The sequence below is a fragment of the Branchiostoma lanceolatum genome, chromosome 11, assembly GCF_035083965.1.
Source record: "Branchiostoma lanceolatum isolate klBraLanc5 chromosome 11, klBraLanc5.hap2, whole genome shotgun sequence".
In the NCBI taxonomy this organism is placed as follows: Eukaryota; Metazoa; Chordata; class Leptocardii; order Amphioxiformes; family Branchiostomatidae; genus Branchiostoma; species Branchiostoma lanceolatum.
The window spans coordinates 9,586,747-9,611,301 of NC_089732.1; the positions used below are offsets into that span (position 1 = coordinate 9,586,747).

A 24,555-nucleotide genomic window follows, 5' to 3' on the forward strand; every position below is an offset into this window, starting at 1 on the left:
TAAGTGGTGTAGGTTTGAGCCCCCTATTGCTTTTTTGGGGGAACTGCAGGAGCAGGTTTCAGCTCTTTTATTTCTAAAACGCTCCTTAGCACCATAAATGTTGACACAGGCTGACAGTATCGCATTTGTAGAAATTTCATTTTATTACCTTCATTGATCAATACAGCAATCAAAACACCTTGTTCACCGACCAGTAAAGACATTTATTTATCAAACATCCCTAAATTCCAGTTCATCCTGGTTGGAAAGATACTTTATTGTGTATTTAGTTACAATTCCCGATAGCAAATACACAGACACCTGCTGAGTGGTTAATTTTCTGGCTTAGTATCAGATATTGTAACCTGGCATCAAGTCCACCGTGGTTTGGTCGGGCTTTCTTCGGGGCAGAAGGGGCTTCACGCCGCCGGGGTATTTTTTGGTACCCGGTAGTAGTTTTACGCGGTAGGAGTTTAATTGGCCAACCACGTTGTGGCCAATTATACTTCTACGCGTAAAACAACCACCGGATGCAAACGCTCACCCAGGCGCCATAGACCTCCGTATGCCCCGAGCAAATCTTGGTCGGAGATAGCCCGGGCTAACGACGATAGACTAGATTCCAGGGCACATATGGTACTACAAAACTGTGCTTCTTGAAATCACATAATAAAACGAAAATACAACAATCACCGAGCACAAATCTACCCTTATGCTGCATAGTTTCCAATTATGTCATTATACAACCCAACCTATAGATAAATAGATTTATAGAACATTTGTCAAAATATGAATATAGATATATATAAACAGTATACTTAAGAACAGGAAGTTGGGAGTACGATTTAAAAAATTGTACTCAGCCAATGTTGACTTTCAACTGTAAACCAGATTCTAAAGATCATTTTGAAATATTTACGCTTTTCACGCGAGGATGTTACAACAATAAAGTTTGAGAAGAGACTCCGATGAAACCTACAGTGGTCATTATGTTACACTTCCCGCTCGTTCTCATTTAGATGTACACATTTTGTAACTTCCGTTACCGTTTGAAGTAAGACGTTTCTGGCATTAAGATATGCCACGTATAAGGTGCCAAACTGTCGTTTTTAAAAGCCAGAAAAGTTTTAAGTCGTCATAAAAACGACAGTTTGGCACCTTATATGTGGCAAATCCTAATGTCAGGAACGTCTTACTTCAAACGGTAACGGAAGTTACAAAATGTGTACATTTAAATGAGAACGAGCGTTTTACGTGTGACGCGTGTTAATAACTGTGAAAATAAAATGGACTCTTCGCCAGGGTGTCAAACTATTCCATCATCATAACAACTTCTAAACCATGCCGCTCTTCTCCTACCTATCAACAACCTTGACTTACGTGGATATGAGATATGAGGTACATTGTATATAATATCAATATATGAATATAATAAGTTGCGCGCTATGCACGTGTTCTTCATCCAAATATATATACTTGCCAGTCGCCTGTCACCAAAGGATCAAGTGAGTATCAACGAGTCATCAATGTAATAGAACTTTTCACAGCTACATATAAAGCTGGGCTTTTTCATTTAACTACATCGCAGTACAGTAAAGTATTGTAAAAGTAAGACAATGAGTTGTGGAAACGAACGATGTACGATTTCTTAATTTGCTCCATAGGTTCGTTATGTTGGATGTTTTATATCCAAATTAGGCCACACCTTGTAAACAAAATTGGCTGCACCACGAAAACCACGGTAGGGCAATGGGTAAAATCATAGTTACAGCAGTTGTTTTGTTGTGCAGTCAATAGAGCAAGAGGCTGAAAACCCTGCAAGGCCTCGCAAAGACCTTGAAGCTCTTTTTGATGACTTCTAAATTCATTATCAAAGACATTCTCTCCAGTTCTCAAACATCAGGTCACATACTCGACAGCACATCCTCTAAGTCCGGTGCCCCGTGCTCGCGCCTGTCCACCTGGTAGTGGACCAGTAGGGCGGCGACGATGCAGGCGATGAAGGCCAGCATGCTGGAGCACACCGTCACGGAGATGACGCTGTCCACGGCGGCCACGATGGAGCCCATACTGGCGCCGATGATGATCTGAGACAGCTGGTTTTGCGAGGACACCAGCGCGCAGTCGATCCCCATGCCGCGACGCTCCGACCGGTCCACACCGCACCGAATGTACTGTAGAGGAAAGGAAAGAAAGAATTTCAATGAAAGAAATCAAACTACACTCAATGAATTTCGACCGAATCTCTCGGTCTTTTTTAACTATCTGACCAAAGCGCTGTAGACACGTGATTGTTACGCACGACTGACGTTAGCACTGGGTCAAAGTTTATCGGAAGTCCGTATCGCCCCCGTCAAAATTCTTTTAGTTAAAGTGTTTGTTTTTTTTCATTTTGTAAATTACCAACTCAGACGAACTTTCATGCTAAGAAATAATCTTCTTGTGAAATCAAATATGTATCCCCAATCCTAAAATGACATAATAAAGTGCTGGCGTTCAGGACTGTTTATAATGTGTGACTTAGAATTTGCCGGGAACGATGAAAGGTGACCACAGGGTCGTCCGAAAGACGAGATCTTTTCCCACTTTCCAAATGAGTGATACGTATTGCACCAGATACAACTTATACACTGTTCAATTCTCCAGGACCCATCTCTCCTCAAATGTGCTTGTTGGAACGTGAAACAAATTCACCACATCCTTCCAAAACTTTAAACTTTATGGCAAGAAATTTATGAAAATGTATGTTTTTAAATCATTTTTATGTGCTTAAACCGACAGACTAAACGACATGGGTTCCCATATAGTGAGTGGGCCGGCAAGAAATTTCAAAGCTGGAGACAGCCATGACATTTGTTTGCTAATCGATATTGTTGTCATTGCAACATGCACGGATCCTTGTAAACGATATTATCAATGATGAAAGCGTTGATGACGGTTAGACATCAAGGCAATAAGATACGCCAATAGACAGTTACTCATTGACAAGTAACTGGATAAAATTTTGAAACAGACTTTTCAGACAGCATCCGCTGTCTTATCATCAGTGACCAAAGGGAAGGGGTTCAGAGTTCTGGTATAAAACCTGGTTCTCCAGTTCTCCAGTTCTTCCCTTTAGTGACGAAAGACAGCAGATTCTGTATGAAACGTCTGACTGTTCCAAATTTTTTTCACTTGCTTGAGTAACTGTCTTTTGACGAAAGATAAAAGATTTGAAAGTTAAGTGCCGTACCGTTTCATCTGTGTGGTATCGGGAGATGAGTTTGTACGGGATGTTGTTGAGGGTGCCGTACATGATCCCCATGACCGGACACAGGAGGATGATCTCCCATCGCGCCTCCGTCAGCTGAGCGATGATGGCCATACTGCCGATCCCTGCTCCAAACACCAAGTAGCCGAAGATGTACATGGTCCTGTACGAAACGCGCCCGAGAATACGCCCCAAACATACTGTAATAACGGCAACAAAACCAATCAAAGAGTTATCATGGAAGCTCATCTGTGTTGGTAGTAATCCTAGTACAATACTAAACTTTCCTCCAACAAATGTACGTATACCATAAGAATAAGCTGCACAACTTACACGCAGATTCCTTTGAGCCGTTTCGTATTTCTTATATGTAAGTAGTTTCTCGATCTGCCAAAAAGGGTGATATAGCAGAAAAGACAAGAACATGTCCGAAGAGCTACTAAAGACTTTCAGTTGTCAGTTAAAAAGGCACAGGTGAAAATGTTAGATTCAACAATGGTGAAAGAAGTAAAGATTTGCCAAACCTTACATTCAGCACAAGGAAGGTTCAAGAAACACCAGATGATTTAGAATAGAGCCGGAGGGATAATACTGTCCAGTTGAAGCACTTGCCATGGAGACCACAGTGGCTTGTAGTTAAAATAGGTTTGTCACCGGTACCCTGAAGATGTTATTTAGAATTCATGTTAGGCATGGACAGAACAACAACCATTCATCTCTAAGGTCAGCACACAAGTACACACACGTACACACACACGCGCGCACACACACACACACACACGTATACACACACGCGCGCACATGCACACATACATTTTACATTCATCTAACTTATGGTTTGACTTGAAGATCTGAATACCCTTCAGTGTTTGGCGTGAGACTGAATCGTAATGTATTGTTACGATAACCCCACCATTTTGAGCAGCAGAAAAATGAAGGATTCGTGTGAAGTAGAAATGTAGTGAGGGTAAAGCTAAGTGCTTACTTGAGTAGAGAGTACAGGACGCGGCGTTGATGGTCAGTCCCCAGCAGCCGACCATGACGCCCCGGTCGTACAGGATCCTGTCAGGACTGTCCGCAGGTGCGCCCGGGTTCCCCTTGTACACACCCCGGCCCATGAAGTCCGTGAAGAACAACATGACGGACAGGAAGCTTGCCCAGCCGAGGAAGTGTGACACGCACAAGAAGGCCAGTTCCTTGGGCATACGGAGGATGGATGTGAAGTAGGCGGTGATGGACAGCCGATGGGCCAGCTCCGTAGTGTCCGAGTCTTCTGCCGTGTCGCTGTTGTCGTCCTCCGACTGCGCGATGCTGCCGTAACCGTCGTCAGATTGGTCCCCTCCTCCGAAGACGGTCGTGACCAGCACCTTCTGGAGCCCATCGTCACAGGAAATGACGTCAGGACGGACATCCGGGTCACTGCTCATGTACATCACGCCGTATTTTGGATCCACCGCGATGACGGTTTGTGGATCCTGCTCCATCTCTGGTTCTTGTCTCCCCGACTGTCCGTCTCCATTTTCCAGCGAGTCCGTTTTCAGCTCGTCTAGCGGCACCTCCCGTATGCTGCAGAGGTTCAGGAGGAGGCAGACACAGAAAACGGAGCACGAAATGCCGAAGATCACGTGATATTCTGATGCTGGTGGAATACCAAGTTCGATCCAGTCGATTGCACCGGTCGCATAGCCGAGAAAGCCACCCAAACCTGTCAGAAAAAAAATATATATGTATAAGATATCTTTTGTCAAAGTAAGATAAAAGTTCGACGTACAGCAACAACAATGATGATGATGATGATGATGCATGGTGATTTCCTCATTCATTGGCAGCCATGTTTGAAACAAAAACGCTTCATGCAGCTCTGCCAAGTTTTTGATGATAATGCAACCCCTTCACATGAAGCTGTACATACCTGAAAGCGCTCCCTGCAAGTCCAAACCCCTCCTCCGGTCTGCCTCTACACAGTTGTCCAGCAGGTAAGCCTTGATGGGACTCTCGATGAAGTCTGCAGCGAAGTCGAACAAGATGGCGCCGAGCATGCTGACGGTCAGCGTTGCGGTGCGCATGGTGTCCCTGTCGGCTCTTCTGGGGCTATTGCCCACGTCTCCTACAATGACTACACAAATAGAGTCGTGTTAACGTTTACAAAACAAACTGGATTCGGAGCTATATCTCAAATCATGTGTCAATTAGTTTAATATCTAGGCCTTTCAAAGAGCAAGCGGTCACAAACTTCTTAGACTTGCAGGGGACAAGGGTAGATAAAGAGGAGTCATGAAACGACTTACGTTGGACGAGGGCATCGCCGTTTAGGAAGAGTGCGAAGCCCAGAATGATGGCGAGACCGAGGGCCAGGATGAAGGGGCGGCGGCGTCCCCATCGGCAGCGGCAGTGGTCGCTCACCGAGCCGAACAGAGGGACGAAGATGAACCCGAAGATTGGCGGGATCAGCCACACGATGCTGCAACAAGAAAACACAACGTTAAGCGTTAACAGATCTTAACGCGGGCGGTGGGTGGACTTGTGGTTAGGGTTGTTGACTCAGAACCCGAAGGTACTGAGTTCAAATCCCTGATAGGTCCCGATGTTGTGCCCTTGGAAAATTAAGGCAATTTACACCAACGATGCTATATTGAGAAAACACATTCGTGAGACGAGATGTTTTGCTGTTAACGGTGACGTATGTGTAGAGACGGAGATGGGCGCCGACCCATACACCAGAAAGTGTGAGAATCCGGAGACAAATGGACTAAATGGCTGAGGTTACTATAATCCGCTGCTTAAAATAACGCCTCATTTAAGCAAATGTGGAAATTGCTTCTAAAAATAGTAAAATTGTGTCATACTTTACACCCACATTGTGATGGTGTGAAATACCAACAGGGAATCTCTATTTGTAGTTTACAATATAATAGACGTTTTAAGTGTTTAAATGTACGTATAAATGTTTAAACTCAACAATTTCCTATGTAATTTGCCACCATTAAGTGAAGCGTATAGTATTGATGCGGGCACTACAGCTTTCAACATCCTTATCTGTGCTTTGTCTCCTGTATCTATTGCTGTGGCTCAGCAATAGGTAGGCATCTTCTGATAAAACCCCAAACTTGTAAACTTCTTTAGTACTTCATTTAGAATTTGTCCAATATTGACCAAAAAAGGATTTATATTTGGCATAGTTATCTTTTCTAAAACTTTAAGGATGACATGTCAGTGGAATGTTTCAACCGGTAGTCATGCGGATTGGTACAGATAAAATCTTTGTGCTCCGAATCTTTCCAAAAGGCCTCTAATGGATTGTGAAATGCTAACGTCTTGTATACTTTCTGAAGTATGTAGAGATCGCTTCCAAAATCTGTGCCATGATATCATTCACACGTGACAAACGTCAACAAGCTGATGATGCTTGTATTGTCTGTGGGAAGATGCTCGAAGATGAATTGTTCAAGTCTTTCTTGCCTCAAACCAGCAATGCAAATACAAAGTGACAGACGTTCGTAGCGTAAGTTTAGAGCCACCAACTTCGACGTCCAAAGTTCTTGTTGTCGAACTGAATTATTTTGTCAGTTGGATACTGCCTAACGGAAGAACGGAAGTGTGGTTCAAGCCCATGATTTGTTGAAAAACTTTGCTCCATTTCAGTGTGCATGTGTCATATACTGCTAATATGGAGTGGGCCATCTCACAACTTCTCGAAAAGTTGTTTTTGAAATAAATGTTGGTTATGACAAGACGGCGTCGCAATGGCGTAACGACAGGGTGTTTGGCCCCGAAACCCAGAGGTCCTTGGTTGGAATCCTGTGTCCCCTAGCTTGTCCCATCGACGTTAAGCCCTTGAGAAAGGCACTTAAACGCAACATGAATTTCCTCACTTCACTCAGGTGAAAAGGAGAACCTGGCTTTGGTTAGGGGCGTCCCTCGGATATGGCGTTAAATGGAGGTCCCGTGTTTGAGGAGATCCACTCGAGCACTTAGGTTAAAAGAAAACACCACGGTTGTCGAAAATGTTACATACAAGTGCTATTCTTCACTTTACGTGCTTCAACTAATTTGCAGTTTATTTCTAATCTTATGTTGAATTTTTACATCAACACATTATTCATTTACCTAACACCCAGTAACTTGTTATCGCTACATTTACCTTTCCTGAAATAATTCTAAACAGACTTTAATCATCCCAAACAGAGCAACCACGTGTGTGGGCATAACGTTATCTATTTTCGGAACAAGCAAAATATTTCAACTACCCTACTTTTCTGGCCAATTATGTGAGAAGACAAAGGTATTCATCTTTCAAATATTTGACTCTGGAATCCGGTCCCTGCGTACTACAATACATGATGTCTCCGAAAGCTTTTGATCAAAGCCCGCCTTAGCATACCTAGTTGATTTGATCATTCTAATCAAGTAACCTTTGAAGCTATTCTTACATGGCTTACCTGTAAAATAAGCTACAAGTCGCTCGTTGCAATATGATACGCCGCTGGGGGTTGATGTTTTATAACACACAACACAATGCTTACACAACATTAGACTTTAGCCAGCATAAAACTTTTTAAAAACTATATAGCAACATGCAACAATACAAGATCATTATTTGGAGGTCGGCGTGGGTTCGCCGTATGTCAGTCAGAACAATATTGGTACATGTACATAGTTTCTACCGGAATCTCTTAATCTCTGCTCACAGTTAATAAGACGGATTAGAATAATTATCAGAGCAGAGATTAAGAGATTCTGGTTGTCTAAATACATTGTACCAAAGACGTTTATCAGTTGAGATGGCCAAGAGAGTTGTCAACTTCAGTTACGAGATCTACACAGAGTCAAAAATCATGCTTTGGCTTTTCGAAATTACTCCAAATCTTTTACACAGCTTTCTAATTAACTACACGCTTGGGACGCTAATTTCACCAACATGGCCATCCTTTCTACTTGCCGATGCCAGCTCATAAGTTGTTTTTTTCTTTCACCTTTTTTCCCGACCTTTTTCTTTCTGGCTTGACCGATTTCGATGAAGCATCAACATCGGGCGAACAAGTATGCCATTAGCAATATATCAGGTGATCATTAACGGAAATCCATGGGATTATTGTCTGTATACAGTAAACAGTAAAGACTGGAATTCCAGGAATAACGTCACGCGGTTGGAAGCAGGGCAAAACATAAACCTAGCTATTCATGCACATTGCCTGTAATTATTGTTGTACAGTCGGCATTAGTCGGGATGGAGTCGGCAATCTGTGGCTAGAAGTGGGGATATGGTTGAAAATAGGTCTGGATGGTATCGGGGCTCGGTCGGAAGTGGGTCATATGTTGTCATGCGCTGCTTGTGGAATGGTCGTGATATGATCGTCGTGACAGATAACACCCCGACCAATCAAACCACGTGAATCGCATTGAAACTCAGATTCGTATCAGCCATTTTCCGACAAATCCCTTTCTAACTTGCGTTAACGACTACATCTGACAAAACAAACTCGCCAGTGAGATGGAGAACGTTTAGAAAAAAATAGTTTCTACTACTTTTCTCTAAACGTTAAATCGCGGTCGCTTTCAATCACTTCCAAAGTGCCAAAATTGTCAATCTGAAAACATCTTTGGAAAGCTGACACCTTGCACCATCTCACTGGCGAGTTTGTTTTGTCAGATGTAGTCGTTAACGCAAGTTAGAAAGGGATTTTTTTCGGAAAATGGCTGATACGAATCTGAGTTTCAATGCGATTCACGTGGTTTGATTGGTCGCGGTGAGATAAGAATGGCTGACTGACTGGGGCACGGACGTTGGAAAGTCCTGAATGTGTGAAGGCCGGGCTTTAGTAATAGGTAACACTAACCCAAAATTCTGTAAAAACTCATTGAAGATTTTTCCCATCTTTAAACTTAAAGATGATCGGAAGAATTTGATTTGTAGGTTTATATCATCCAAACAGTTCTATCTTACAGGGTGGTAAAGGTGGAATGTTCCTTCCTGTGGGCGCGCGTATTGATACTGATTATATCTTTGAGCTCCGAATATTTCCCAAAGGTCTGCCAAATAAATTGCAAAATGCTAAATGTGACGTAAAGACTGGGGCAAGGACGTTGGAAGGTCCTGAATGTGGTGAAGGCCGGGCTTTAGTAATAGGTAATACTTACCCTTCTTTAGAAACACATTGAAGATTTTTCCCACATTGACCCTTAGAAATGATCGGAAGAATTTGATTTGTAGTTAAAAGAAACACACAAGGCCGTGGTCAGCCATGTGTGGCCACGTGTTGGGTTGCATGATCACAGATTTAAACATGTTTGTAGGGTGTAATGGTGTCGCAACTTTCCTCCCTTAATATTGGTATGAGATAGAATATGGCTAATCTAACTATGTCAATAAAACATGACCAAGTTCCCAAAAGAGTCTCACCCCACTCCCAACCAGGGTTGGCGGGAGGTCGGGAGTCTAGAGGCTATGTGTAATCGGGACTTAACATGGCATTACATGTTGTCTGTTTTCATGTACATGACGAAACATGTTGATCTTTTGAACTGTAAAGCTATCTTTAAAATAAACACAAATGTTGTAGTGAAAACATCAACTTGTCGTTGAATACTTGTACGGTAGTAGATTCTATTCAGACACGTCAATCCGTTCAACTATTAATATATATAAATCAAAAGACAGGCTTAGTGACCTTGCATTGACCTTGAACTGTAAAGGTATATATCTTTAAAAGACAGGTACATTGCTGAGAAGAACAAAACAAACACAAGTGTTGTAGTGAAAACATCAACTTGTCCTCGAATACTTGTACGGTAGTAGATTCTATTCATGTCAATCTGTTCAACTGTAGAGGTACATAAATCTTCAAAAGACAGGCCAAATGACCTTACATTACTCAGAAAAACAAAATAAACTGAAGTGTTGTAGTGAAAACATGTACTTGTCCCCAAATAATGGTTGAAGGGTAGATTCTTTTGTCTTCTGTCATTCCACCATTCACACCACACGTTGACACCTACCATGTTGGCCACCTACAGCGTTCAGCCATATCTGCACGATCAGGTATCAGCGCCATACATTCCTTTAGTTTTAGCAATATTTAACCTCCTTGGTTTTAACAAGGAGTTGTAAGAACGTGTGAGATCCGTATAAAATAGCTTTAACAGATTTAAGCTGATGGAGGTTAAGTAGGGTAGGGTAGAGTATCATGAATTGCTTGATACTTGTTATTAAAAGGTGTTCGGTCAAAATTAACTTAATTTTCGTAAGACAGGTGGTCAGCGTGTTAAATATCTCCCTCCCCAAGACAATATCCCAAACCGGTGATACTATGTTCCTGTATTTTTTGGTACGTCCAAGTTTCAAAAGCACGTACTTGCCTACTCGGACTAGTCAGATACTCGTATTTTGGTGAAGGGTACACAGTTTGAATTTGAATCAGAGTCAATGGTAACGGACGGCCATGTATGGATAGACATAGTTTGGTACGAAAATTTAAAAAAAAAGGTGTATTTTGGAGCTCACAGACTCGTCTGCAAGATATGTTCCGCCTGCTTAGATACATATGAACTTTATTGCACAACAATTGTACAAAGTACAACGTATGGTTTTATCTGCTACATAACAATAACCATTCTTTAAGACTTATCTGCCTACTCAGCTATGGGACTGAGTGTGAGTGAGTGAGTGAGTGAGTGAGTGAGTGAGTGAGTGAGTGAGTGAGTGAGTGAGTGAGTGAGTGAGTGAGTGAGTGAGTGAGTGAGTGAGTGAGTTTGAGTGTGTGAGTGAGTGAGTTTGAGTGTGTGAGTGAGTTTGGGTGAGTGTGTGAGTGACTGAGTGAGTCTACTGAAAAAGGATATAGTATGAGATGAGGATATGCTTTTACAATTATTGGCAGGATTTCTAACGTTTAGGCATTTATATGTTGCCCTATATGTGCAATGCAAGGGTTGTCATATGTCAACATGTACTTAAATTTAATCCATTCAGAAAAATCCTGGTATGGAAGATGATAGACTTGTATATTAGTGAAATACACATATCAAAAGATATATAGGACATATTATCTATTGGTTTGGCTGTTCAGCGCGCACAGCCAGGGCTGCCCAACTACCCTGTGGCTGTTACAAAGGTCTAGCCCTGCTGACAAAAAGTGATGTTCGTTTTCTGTTCGTTCTTGAAAAAAAATTGATAAACTTTCTGGTCCGATATTTTCTGGAATCTCCAGGTTTCTAACATCTACTAACATGATACCACCAGCTTACATAATTCCGTCACCCTGAATAGATACGTCCAAACAGATCTCCAACCCAACATTGCCCAGTATAATGCACTCCTGTATATCTAAACTGTGAATACCTGGGGGTGCTGCACTAGAGATCTCTCAAACCCACTGTTTTTCAAAGTGGCGGGTTTATGTAACCCGGTGCATTAATGTTGACGGAGGTTATACTTAATCTGTGACACGTGTCGTGCATGTCACGCGGCAAAAAAATAGCATTACTTGTCCGACGAGTCTATTTTCGGTCGGAAGAAGGCCACATCCTTGGGACAACCCGAGAAAAGTTTACACAATTTGACGCCGGCTTTATCGTCCCTTGAATGGAACAGTATTACGCGCAATCAATGTCATTATTTCCAACCGTTTACTGACGAAAATAAAGCTATTGTGTACCTTTTTAAAACCCACTCATTGCAGAAAAAGTCTGTATCTGTATCTATATAGCCGGTATTACCGCCTTTCGGCGTAACACATCAGCTTAAAGTGGGACACTTCGTCTTCCATTGCTTCAAAAAAAGAAGTCAAGCCCAAAAATCTTCCGTAACAGTTCTTAGAAAAGCCACTTGTTTCCCTTGTCACCACTGTCTGTCTACTTTTTTATACATTGTTTCATGTTTCAATTAGATATCGGGCAAGAACTTGGAAAGAAAACTCAAGATTTTAGTCCCCAAAACTAGAGGGGAACTCATAACCAGTCTGTACCGTGTGAGAATAAACAACTTTGCGGTGGAGTAAATTGTCCATGAACTCAGTCCTTCGCTTCGTTAGTTATAGTTCGTTTAAGTTATAGCTATTTGTCTATTGAAGTTGTCTACTGAAGACTATCCATCCCCATTACATACTTTGTAACACTGTTCTCGACTTCATTGTCCCTTTGAATGGATAATCTGTGTGAACAAGTGTCAAAACTTCCCATTATTGATGGCCAGTTCGATTGATCCATGCGGCAACAGACAACAATTTGGCGGAAAAGTTATTTCTATTCCTGGTCATTCAGGTGCTCGTTTATTGTCTTATTGGCCTGTCTAGATACCTGCCCACTTAGTGCCTTGACCGTAAGGTCGTTGGGGTGGGGGTGGGCAACTAACTAACTATCCAGTAGATAAGGAAATCAATTTACATTGTGATGACAGCTAGAGATGCCGCCAAATTAAAGCAGCCCGCGGCCAGTAGTTTCTAAGCAGATTGTTTGTTGGGTGGGATTGTCACATTTTCTATCATTTTAATCTATGGACAACAGATTTTTGCCAGGACCCATGGGTTCTTTCTTATGTTCTAACTTTGGCATAACGGATTTTATTTGTTTTACTGAATTTCGCCCACTAAATCTTTGTCTACATATGACCGAATGTAGCCTTTTTTGTCTTGTATATAAAATGAGCTTCCTTGGAAATCAAGTGCTGTCTTGAGATTGAATAATTAGATATTAAACTGCAGTTCAGATCGGCCATAAGTCTTGCTCCACAGGCATAGCAAAAATATGAATTGAATACTAATTAACAGCTCGATAGAAACCATATCCGTTGGATTCAAAGCAAAGAGGGGTTTCAAAGGTCTTTCTTGTACTTACACTGATTTACAAAAGATAAAGTAATAGACAAGTTCGTTGGTTTCTTTACATGCACCTGTGAATTGTAAATTAGAGTTTTAATCCACTCAAGTAAGAAGCCTGACTGGGGGTAAATATTATTTTCTTATTAATAAATAACAATGATAGCATATTCCTAAATATCGCGTAAAAGTAAATAGTGTGTGGCTGGATCAAAATAGGAATAAATATGTCCAGAAGTTCCCCTGCAGTATCATAGCAAGTTGCTGGGAGACCAAAATCTTATCATTTTGAGGTCTTACGAAGACCTACCTACCTACGAAATATCAAGACAATCCATCCAGGCATTCTCGAGTTATCGTGTACACATAGGGACGCACGCACACACACAAACGCTGACGAAAACATAACTTTCTCGGCGAAGGTAACAAAGTTTGTCCTTACCTGTACAACTCCCTGGGCATGCCGATGGTCATGAGAACGGGCAGGACGAGGGCGGCCTCCAGAGCGTAGCAGAACTCCCGGCCGAGCAGGATCGAGCCGTTCATCACCAGCTGCCTCCAGGGGCGCCTCGGCTCGGCGGCGGGCCCGGCGGCGGGCGGTACGCCTGAGTCTCTCCGCAGCAGCGGCGTCTGCTCTCCGGTCTCCATCACTGCTGAGTTCGTCGGGCTGAGACAAGGCGAACCGAAAATCACGAATCAGTTGTCGGGAAAGAAAAGTCGACTTAACTTTAGCGCAGGTGATATTGCTCTGGCCGTAAAGCACTATGTAAGGAAGTACTACCAATCTACATAACCAGTTTCCAGGGCTATCTTTCCATAACGTTTGTCTGTCATGCATACACAACAGACGGCCTTAACCAATCAGGAGCCTCCAATTCGATATAACTAGAATGACTTTGACATGTGTACATTACCCAAAGTGACGATAATTAAAACCGCTCGAAGATTGATACCACCACGTTAGCAAAACTAGATCAAGAGACGTCGGTGATTATTAATGATAATCCCACGTGACAGCAAGTGGGGATATTTCACCTAAAGGTATGTCTCCATTGGGATTAGATTCATCATCATCATCGTTCAAGAAAATGCTACTTGAGCGGCCTTGGGTTCTCCTTGCACAGTCCTGAGTTGACTCTAAGTCGACTCAAAAACGCGTGTGTAAATCAGGCCATATAGCACATTCAGCCGAAGTCCGACCCAGCAGAGTCGATTCCGGACTGTGTAAACAGAAATTAAGGCTGCTTAAGTACGGGCACTTGGCGCAAATTTGTTTCTTTTTAATTTGTTTATTCTAATTTTGTGCACTCTGTGGTGCAAGTTGGTCATGATTCGAAGCGAGACAATACTGCGTTCCGAGTCACTTCGCGGCCCCGTTTGTAAACAGACCGCTCTTGAGTTCGAGTCGGACTTCGGCTGAGCGTACTGCGAATGTGCTTGGAAAATGCTTAAGTAAACCCAGCAATTACCCGCTCAGCACACCTATGTAACTAATTACATGCTTACGGGTGAAATAATTTGCTTATCTAAAGGTATGCGGAAATTGGGGTGAAATTGACTCCACTTGTGTCTGTGCGGGCAAAATAGTGTCAAACCAGCAAAGATCACCACGTTCAATAAGTTTCTCGGTAGAAAATGGTATGTCGTATGATAGCGTTCAGAAATATTCGTTGACAACGTAATCTAAGGCTCGATTGACACACAAGTTTTCGGTGTCGACTCGGGGCTGTGAGTGAGGAGCTTTGGGCTGCTCAAGTGGAGTTTTCCTACTAGAAAACGCTACTTGAGTGGGCTAGGGTTCTCCATGCACAGTCCTGAGTCGACTCCAAGTCGACTAAAAAAACGCGTGTTTGAATCGGGGCTTCGCGGGAGAAAATGTGACGGTGTAAACGCAAAATGAATCTACCGGCACCTGGTTCCCATGTAACTTTGCTGACCTCATTCGTAGAGAATAGTCAATTTCCCACCAGTCACTCATTCAACTAACCCTAGGGAATACTTAGAAATAGCTTCACACCTGTCGCTGGCTCAACTGCTTTAAAGTACCATGTAGCGAATTGTTTTAGTGGTTCTCATGCAAAAAGACACGCTTTTCAGAAGAACTGACTTTCATTTTTATGGCGCATGTATATCGCCCTTAATTACGTTTGACGGTTATAACTTGAAATGAATGCACATGTGTGGCTGTGCGATATCCAATCACTACAACACGCCAGCGGCTTGGATTCCTGTTTGTAATACATACTATCAGTTTGTTGATAAGGGGTACTTATCAAGAAATAATTTTTGGCATTGTAAAGGGTCTACTATTAGTCCAATCGATCTTTGTACCTAATCCTAGGATTTGGGGATGCCACTGCTCTCATTGTTTCATTCCGAAACCCTGTCCTTGCTGCTTGTTCATCTATTGTTTCATGAATCATTAGCAGTTTGCGCATGTTGTAAGTTACAAAATAAGTGAGCGTTATTACAAAGTCTCTGTTAAAAGAACATGACGTTAAACCTTTCTTTGCTCTTCAAACTATCTGTGGCGATTCGAGGTTTGAAACTCGGTTTTGAGAAGGTTTTAGAGTCGGGGGGGGGTCGTCTCTCAGCTACATCCAGTAGTTTTGTAGCGAACTAATGAGCGCACATGGACTCGATTCTTTCATCTGCAAAGTAGCGAATCAACACTGATTTGCCCGATCATTTGGTGGTAAGCAGGGGGCCTACAAAAATCCCGTAAATTACAAAGGAAATTTCGTTGGGCTTCTAATTTGCAACATGCATGTGTTTTGAGAGCTATGTTGTAAACGTCACGCGCATTTATACGCCGAATGGGCAAACTTCACAATCTGTTGATTCTTGATTACTTTTTCATTTGTGTGTTGTCATACTTTTGCTTTGGATCCGTGGTTTATGTTTTGTCTTATTGTACTATTATTCTGTTTATCTGTTATTTTGCAAAATGAATAAAAATAAAAAATAAAATAAAAACTTCACAATCTCATTCGTACGATCTGATCTAAAATTCAACTTATGATGTTACCATACAGTAAAGTTTGTGCCTCGTTTGCTTTCACGGTTACGGTTTTATTTACGGTTCAAGATTTAGGGCGCACTATTTTTTATCGCTACTTCGCATGCGGATAAATACTGTGTGCTGCTACCATAATGATTGATTTAGTTGTCGATTGATAGAAAAAGAGGCGTGCCGTCACAGACAATGGTTGTACAGACAAGTATCACACTAAAATAGTTTTTATTGTCTAGCCTGGCTATTTTTAGGTACCAAATGAGTCAGATAGACAATTGTTCAATGAACAAGTGGGTCACATACTATCATACATATTTCATAGATGAAATTCGTTGATCGCGCTGTCAAATCCCTAAGTCGCAGCGAAGTCGCCAACGTGCCGCTGGCTCAGTGAGATAGGGGCTTGAGCTGTTTCCTACACTGTATCTGTGTTACTCTTGACTTTATAATAGAAATATCATGCAAAAACGTCCAAGAACTAAAAGGACAACAAACCACACAAAGCGCCATAAGATTCGTTTTTGATCGATAAAATTCGTTGAGCGCACTGTCAAATCGCTAAGTCGTAGCAAGGTCGCCAGCGTGCCGCGGGTGCAGTGAGATAGGGGCTTGAGAAATTGTATGCCACAAAGGAAGCCGGGTCGACGGGACAGTTTGCTTGGCGCTTCCATTTAGTTTCAAGCAGTACTTTGAGCTTGACATTTTGGGCGGGAAAAATCATGAGTCGCTGTCGCGTGCTCGAATCGGCGTCACACAGTAGAAAAACAGTTCGCCCAATAGACGAGTCTACGAACTCTATAGGATATTTTCATCAGAAATACGGCCAATACTAGTGTCTTCTCGATCACCTTGCGATTATTTTTATTTTGGCACAATTAGGCTGATGTTTGCAGGTTCCCGAGCCCCGTCCAATGTGTTATGGTAGATTTTTAGGCGAAAATACGCTGAATCTAACCTCCTTCGTAGACTTCTTTAAGCCCCTATCTCACGTTGGCGACGTCGCTGCGACCCAGCGATTTGACAGCACGCTCAACGAATTGGCATCGATAAAAAACTAATCTTTTGACCTTTTGTGTGTTTTTTTGTCCTTTAAGTCATACATGTACTTGCACGTTTTGCATTTTACTTTTATGAAAAAAGTCATGAGGATCACAAATCCAGTGTAGGACGCAGCCACGTCGCCAACGTGCCGCGGGTCCCATGAGAGGGGCTTAAACAGAGGGTTTTTCGTCTCGAAGAGAGTTCCACCTCTCTCTCGGCGAGAACTAGGCGAGAGCTGAATCTACCGGCCAATTATTCCTTTTTCTGTCGAACTCTACGATCCAAACCCCCACAGGAAGGCCTCGTGGAGGCTAAACCGAAGTGACACGCTGTCTACCTCGCTGCGACAGAGCGATTTGACGAATTTCATTGATAAAAAAAGGAATATTTCTGCGCTTTGTGTGTTTTGTTTTCCTTTCAGTGATACCTGTACGTTTTGCATGCTATTCCCATTATAAAGTCAAGAGTAACACAAAATCAATTTAGGACGCAGCGAGGTTACCAACGTACCGCGAGTCCAGTGAGATAGGGGCTTCAGCTTGTCGCCGATAAACAGATACAAAACGTCATATCCCAGGAGGATGATACTCCGTATCATGATGATACTTCATGCTGACTTCCCCGCATTTTTCAGTCGTCAGCTAAGCTTCCCGTTGATAGACATGTTCAAAAGATATCTCTTTAAGCGCCATGTAGTTATCGTCATTAGGTGTTCCAAACAATTAAAGAAATCGAATGAAGCGTACAAGCTAGACGAGGCCTACAAGACTTTTCGACTTTATACCGTTGTCAAAGGCTTTTGGACATGTTTTGCTGCTTAGAAAAAGTTGGAAGGTAATTTACATACCACGCAGGTCTTTTCGGCTCTTCAGATGCCTGTGCGAGTATATGTAGAAGCGCACACTGGAGATGTCATACGTTTGTCCGCGCGTTCTAGCTCCACGGAGTGATACATGTATAAGATAAATTGTCGAATCCCAGTGCGTCGTCTGATGTGCCGACCTCCAATAGCGAGGCACCGCGGCACATTTTAGCATAACCGGTTGTTCACATAAAACAGTGGGAAGCCGAGACGCTCCAAGGTGTTTGGAAACCAGCTGCGCTGCTAGCTATAGTCTGTGTACCATTCCACTTAGTTTATAATTCTTGTAATAACTTGACGGTGTATCGATGTATATGTATACTATATATTATTTTGTTTTGACCTATACTTAACCCAGTGGGTGTATGTGTACAATAAAGGTCTTCGTTCATTCATTATCTCCATGAAAAAAGGCTTTTTCATGGAGATACTGTTTTGCGTGCGTTTGGTGTTTGTGTGTATGTATGTGTCACCGGATGCTTAAAGTCACCATAACTGTAGAACCTGTACATAGATTGTAATGATTTTTGGTATGTGGGTGGGTGTTAAGAGGAGAAAGGTCAAGGTCGATTTTGGGCCCCCTGGCATGTGTGACTGGAACTGCAATGGCGTATTTGTAAAAATCTTCAATGTAGAAGAACTGAAGAGTGGATCGACAGGTCGTCATGTTATTTGGTACACAGGTAGGTTAGACCAAGATGTACACACTTAAGTGCAAACTATGCAAATGAGACCGAATTTGCATAAGTAAGGAGGTAAATCGTTTGCATGTGTGTCGCTGGTTGCCTAAAGTCAGCATAACTGTAGAACGTGTAGATGGATTGTAATGATATTTGGTATGTGGGTATGCGCTGGGAGGAGAATGGTCAAGGTCGATTTTGGGCCCCCTGGTTTGTGTCCCTGGAACTACAATGGTCTATTTGTAAAATGTTCTAAAGGGGTATAACTGAAGAAAGGAACAACAGATTTTCATGTTATTTGGTACGCAGGTAGGTTGGACAGAGATGTACACACTGAAGTGCAAATCATGCAAAGTTAGTGTGTTTGCGTGTGTGTGCGTGTGTGTGTATGTTTGTGTCACCGTGTGTGTATGTATGTGTCACCGGATGCGTAAAATCAGAATAACTATAGAACGTGTAGATGAATTGCAATGATATTTGGTATGTGGGTAGGTGTCGGGAGGAGAAAGGTCAAGGTCGAGTTTGGGCCCTCTGGTATGTGTCACTGGAACTGTAATGGCGTATTTTTCACCATTGCTGTGCACGCGCAGCATTGTAGGAATCAGACTTTTCAGGTCATGTTTAGCATGTGCCGATTGAGACTCACTTATAGAACACGCATTGGGTGCTTTCTGCACAGGAACATAGGCTGTAACCGTTCCTTTGGACTGTACAAATAGCTTTCCTTTTTCCCACAAGACCCGTGGCGAAATGGATTGCATAACTGATTGAGTAACTACTACCTTGCGTGTTTGCATAAAAGTATATACATTGTAAAGTGTATATTGTACGTAAGACTACTAGTGCATTGTATAGAATAGTAGGAAAAATGCTCGTTAAAAGTTTATCTCAATAACTTCTAACTCTAAACTTGTTTCAGACACGAGTCTAGTACAAAGCCTTCTCTCGCCTATACCCCGGGCTGTTTCTAATGTACACACCTACATGTAATATTGTTTCTAATACAGGTCTCTTGTTCAAACTCTTGTTCAGGGTAAGCACCAATAATTACGAATGTTTTAAAAATTTTAATTGAGTCACAAATCAACAATTTAGCTCGGCCGACATGTCAGCGAGCTCCGAGTGGCGATTTTCGGCCGAAGTACGACCGACGTCCTGGCGATTCCGCGGGTTTCAGTCGATTTTTCGGAGCTCGGCCGACGTTCGCGGGTCATTGGAAGCTGCGCTTAAATTCCGCGAGGCCTCGGAGACGACTTTTGAACTCGCACAGCTCGTTGCCAGTAGCTCGCCCGAGCAACGGCCAGCGCTCGGCCAATATTCGGGCGGGCATCCGACGATTTTAGACCTGATTTTTGGTCGGTCGGAGGTCGCCCGAACTCTTCGGCCTCGTGAGAGCCTCGCACGTGCATTGTACAATAATCGGACGACCGTCGTCAGTGTTCCGCCCGACTTATCAAAAGTAAGGCGTGCTTCGGACGAGCGTTGTACTGGTGTCGATGGGCGCTTGGACGGGCTCCGGCCGAACTGCGCTAGTATCTGGATTGGTCTATAACAAAATTCCTGTTTATGTTATTATTTTCAGTGTGCCCGCCTACTTTACACATGCCCTACAGATTTGCAACAACTCTCAATTTTTACTTCGTCCGTGTCCAAGAGATGGTACCGTCTTATGTGGGATTTTTGATTATTAGTGTTCGACGGACGTCGCCCGAGCCCCGTCCAATTTGTGACGGGGCAGGTTTTCAGCGAAAAATACGGTCGACGCTCGGGCGAATTTGAAATTCGGCGAGCATCGGGCGATCTACAGCAATAGCGAAGAGAACTTCAGTTGAGACAAAGTGAGTAGAGCCCAGTGTACGGAAACCTTGTCTCTGCGTTCTTGACCTGCATACAAACCCGGATCTAAATTTATAAAGATTTTAATGTTGACATCTGTGTTAGTTAATGTTTTATTGAATACAGGGGTAAAAGACTTAAAAGATCAATGTTTTATCGCTTAAACCTTCTTACCTGCTTTCTGGTATTCAAGATTGAAAAAGTGGATGTCTTGGGTTTTTTTTTGCCCGCGTAGTTTTTTTTCGCCCTCGCGCGCTACATTTAGAATCTTCAGAGGATGTCATCCATAAAATTTACTTGCTGTGGCCTAAGGCACATCTCTAAAGGGGTGTAATTGATGCCTCTAAACGAAGACAAAAGGTTCAGAAAGATGTCATAACCGCGTTACAAACTCGTACAATTATCAAAGGGCGCAAAAGTTCAGGGCAGTGCATTTATGGTCTGACACAATGCTTGACCTATTTGTAACACGATAATTATACTAGTATAAAGAACTTATATCACTGGACCCGCGACACGTTGGCGCCCATGGCGACCTACCTGCGACCGAGCGTCCTTTTAGTAATGCTTATAACCTCCTTCGCAGACTTCCCGGGAACGGCGGCGTACATATGGGGGGGGGGGGTTCTTACGCAATTTCTTACACGGGCCAAGAGACTTTCGCAGCCACAAGGGAGTTATGTCGCCAAGGACGTTCGCCTTACTCAGCTGCGAATAATCTCATTATAAAATCAATATTCGCGTCATAGAATCAAGGATAACTCAAATCCATCTAGGACGCAGTGAGGTCGCCAACGTGTCGCAGTCCAGTGAGATATGGGCTTCAACGTAACCTGCGTGAGTCTGCGGACATACTTTCAACATGTCGACATGGACGCTCCTGGCAATGTTGTCAAATTCGTTTCTTGATAACTGCTTATTAACAGCTTATTAACTGACAATTGAACCATAAATCTTCAGGGGCAGTATTTGAAGATGCCTCCGGGATCGTCATTGGTATGGTTGGCTTTGGCTTGTCTCGGCGGGGTATGACCTGGATAACGGCGAGGGCCATTCTACGTACACTGCAATTGGTCAATCAAACAGACGCACGGTACAGCAAGGTCAATGACCTGCACGGGGCGGTGTGCCTGTATAATTTAGAACCATTGTGGCGATTGCCAAACTCCCTACAGTGCCAAAGTTGCTACCGTGATCGTGACATATCTCCCCTCTTGGCAACGTAGAGGGTGCGGGGGGTAATCTAAGCACCCTGGTAACGATGGTTAGTAGAGATACCAGTGTAAAATGATCGCCCGTAACTCCGCGCGCACAAGAACATCGCAAAACAAAATAAAACAAGAGTGACACCTGTGAATTCCAGAAAGTTTATTTTGTTGAGCTTCAGGACCAACGTGATTACTGTTCGACAATGGCCAGATTTACACACAACTTTTCGGAGTCGACTCATAGGCCCGATTTACACACAACTTTTCGGAGTCGACTCATAGGCCCGATTTACACACAAGTTTTCGGAGTCGACTCATAGGCCCGATGTAATTTACACACAAGTTTTCGGAGTCGACTTGGGACGGTGTGTGAGGAGCTTTATGTTGCTCTAATGGACTTTTGCTACAAGAAAACACTACTTGGGTGGCCTGATAAATCTACCATCGCCTGATTCCCATGCAACTTTGCTGACCATGTCCTGCAGAGACCAAAGTACAAAAACAACCAGACAAAGCACAAGCAGTCAGCTGGCTGTCCCAAATCGAAGCGAGGGACCTTCAGAAAATCGGTGGCCTCCCGCAGACCCAATGTCTGAAACAGCCTACCGCCAGACACGCGCACGGACCCAACTCTGACTTCCTTCAAGAGATTCTTGAAGTAACAGAAATTACCAAAACGAACGGACACGGACCATGAGCCAGCGTTCGCTCTACCATATGTTTTGTACCATGTATATGTAACGATATATGTAGATAGAGTTATTAGGGCTTTAATGATGTACCAAGTACTCTGTATCTCTGTTATATTTCATCTGACCCTTACCTCTTTCCTGATGACATAACTTGCTTGAGGCCGACTTAAGGTTCTCATGAATAAATAAAGGTGCAAACTGTCCGTAGGGCATGGTCTCACACCTGTCACTGATTCAAATGTCCGTAAAGAATAGTTCAGCAATAGTTTCACACCTCGACAGTCTTAAAATACCATGTGGCGAATTGTTTTCTATTGGTTCTCACGCAAGAGCACGCTTTTCAGAAGAACTGACATCCCTTTCCATGGCGCTTGCATATCGCCCTTGAGCTTGACAGTTATAACTTGAAATGAATGCACATGTGTGGCTGTGTGATATTCGATCACAACAGCACGCCAGCGGCTTGGATTCCTGTGTGTAATCTAACCCTATCTCTGTATCAGTACGTTGACAAGGCATTATAAAGAAATAATTTTGTGGGCTTTGTAAAGGGTCAATTAATAGTCCAATCGATCTTCGTTACCTAATCCAAGGAGGTTAAATGTACATATTCATATCTAATTTTAGTATTTGCGAATGGTACTACTCTCATTGTCTCAATTCCGAAGCCCTGTCTTTGCGGGTTGTTCATCTTTTTCTTATACTGCTTTACTATCTTTTGTTACATGGATGATTAGCAGTTTGCACAAGTCATGTTGTTAGTAACAAAGCAAGTGACCGGTATAACAAAGGAAAAATCAAAATAGAGGATACAACAATAAGGCAATTTACGCAACAGTCCATACATACACGGCCCCGTCGAGGGTCTAAAAGCTATCACGTGCACAGATGCAGATATCAACTGCGAAGACAGTTTAAAATCTACTACTAGTAAATTCCAACATTTTACACAAGCCGCATCAGCAAACACTACTTAACTGCGGTTAAAAAAGGGGTGCATTCACGAACGACCGAAGGGAGGGGGTGTAGTCTTGTCAAGGTAAAACGACAATACATTATAAAGGCAATGTAACACAAATCTAAATCAGGACATGGCGAGACCGCCAACGTGCCGCGGGTCCAGTGAGATAGGTGAAGCCCCTTGTGGCACGCTGGCGGCCTAGCTCGCCGCGTCCAACATTGTATTTGTGTTACTCTTGACTTTATAATGGGAATACTACTACTACGGCATGTAAAACGCACAAATATGACTAGAAGGACAACAAAACACTCAAAGCGTCAAAGATTCGTTTTTTATCGAAACAATTCGTTGAGTACTCTGTCGAATCGCACTGCTGCAGCGAGGTCGCCAGATGTCTTGGAGCGGCAGCATAAATTTTTCGGAGGGGAGCGTTGATTCGCGATTTTCAGCACGGGCTAATGCGGCCGGCAGGGGGAGTTTTCGCTACTGCGAATGGAGTTCCACCTCTCTCTCGGCGGGAACTCCCTCGGCGTTGAAACTTCCTCTGCCGGCATGTGAGAACCTTAGCCCCTGCTGAAAATCACGAATCACCGCTCCGCTTAAATAAACGCCGCCGCTCCAAGACATCTGAGAAGGAGGCTACGCTGAACTCCCTCAGAGGAAGACTCAGTTTAAAATTCCGGCTATCGTAGACTGTATTACTGCGGTTTTCGAAATGTGTATTGGCCGAATGGCGTTTCATTCATAAACTAGTTAGCTTATCGCTTATAGACAGGTAGACAAGGTAGTCCCAGGAGGATGGAACTCCCTGATACTTCATGCTTAAATTGACGGTATCATTTTGTCAGTTTTCAAACTCTTGCGCGCGAATTGCAGATTTCCCACCCATTTAGAAATAACCTCCTGTTGATAGACATGTTTAAAATGTATCTTAAGCGCCATGTAATTATCGCCCAAAAGTACAGTGATCCGAACAATTAAAGAAATCGAATGAAGCGTACAAGCTAGACGAGACCAACAAGACGTTGTGACTTAGGCGTTGTCAAAGGCTAATGCTTTTGGATATGTTTTCCTGCTAAGAAAAAGTGATTTACATACCACACAAGTCTTTCCGGCGCTTCAGTTGCCTGTGAGTATATTCAGATCTAGAAGCACACACTGGAGGTGTACTACGGTCGGGCCGCACAATCCCCACTGAGTTATATAAGATAAATTGTCGAA

At 43.0% G+C, this 24,555-nt stretch overlaps 1 protein-coding gene across 2 annotated transcripts; it reads right to left on the reverse strand.

The window, feature by feature from the left end:
* Positions 1-119: 119 nt before the first annotated feature.
* Positions 120-24,555, reverse strand: LOC136444400 (membrane-associated transporter protein-like). Of its 2 annotated transcripts, none has more exons than XM_066441932.1 (7): positions 24,433-24,555; positions 13,481-13,705; positions 5,518-5,690; positions 5,142-5,345; positions 4,215-4,934; positions 3,212-3,429; positions 120-2,153 (listed from the first exon to the last, which is right to left on the reverse strand). In XM_066441932.1, exons 2-7 carry the CDS (start codon positions 13,684-13,686, stop codon positions 1,884-1,886), a joined length of 1,791 nt encoding a protein of 596 aa, XP_066298029.1. In that variant the 5' UTR covers positions 13,687-13,705; positions 24,433-24,555; the 3' UTR covers positions 120-1,883. The 2 variants fall into 2 exon arrangements, with proteins under 2 accessions (XP_066298029.1, XP_066298030.1); XM_066441933.1 differs by lacking the exon at positions 24,433-24,555 and adding an exon at positions 17,943-18,072.

Coding starts and splice junctions, on each gene's coding strand:
- LOC136444400 (XM_066441932.1), bottom strand. CDS start 13,686: ATGGAGACCGGAGAGCAGACGCCGCTGCTGCGGAGAGACTCAGGCGTA. Junction 5,691..13,480: donor ATGCCCAGGGAGTTGTACAG/GTAAGGACAAAC, acceptor TTCTTGTTGCAG/CATCGTGTGGCTGATCCCGC. Junction 3,430..4,214: donor GTCCTGTACTCTCTACTCAA/GTAAGCACTTAG, acceptor CCGTTATTACAG/TATGTTTGGGGCGTATTCTC.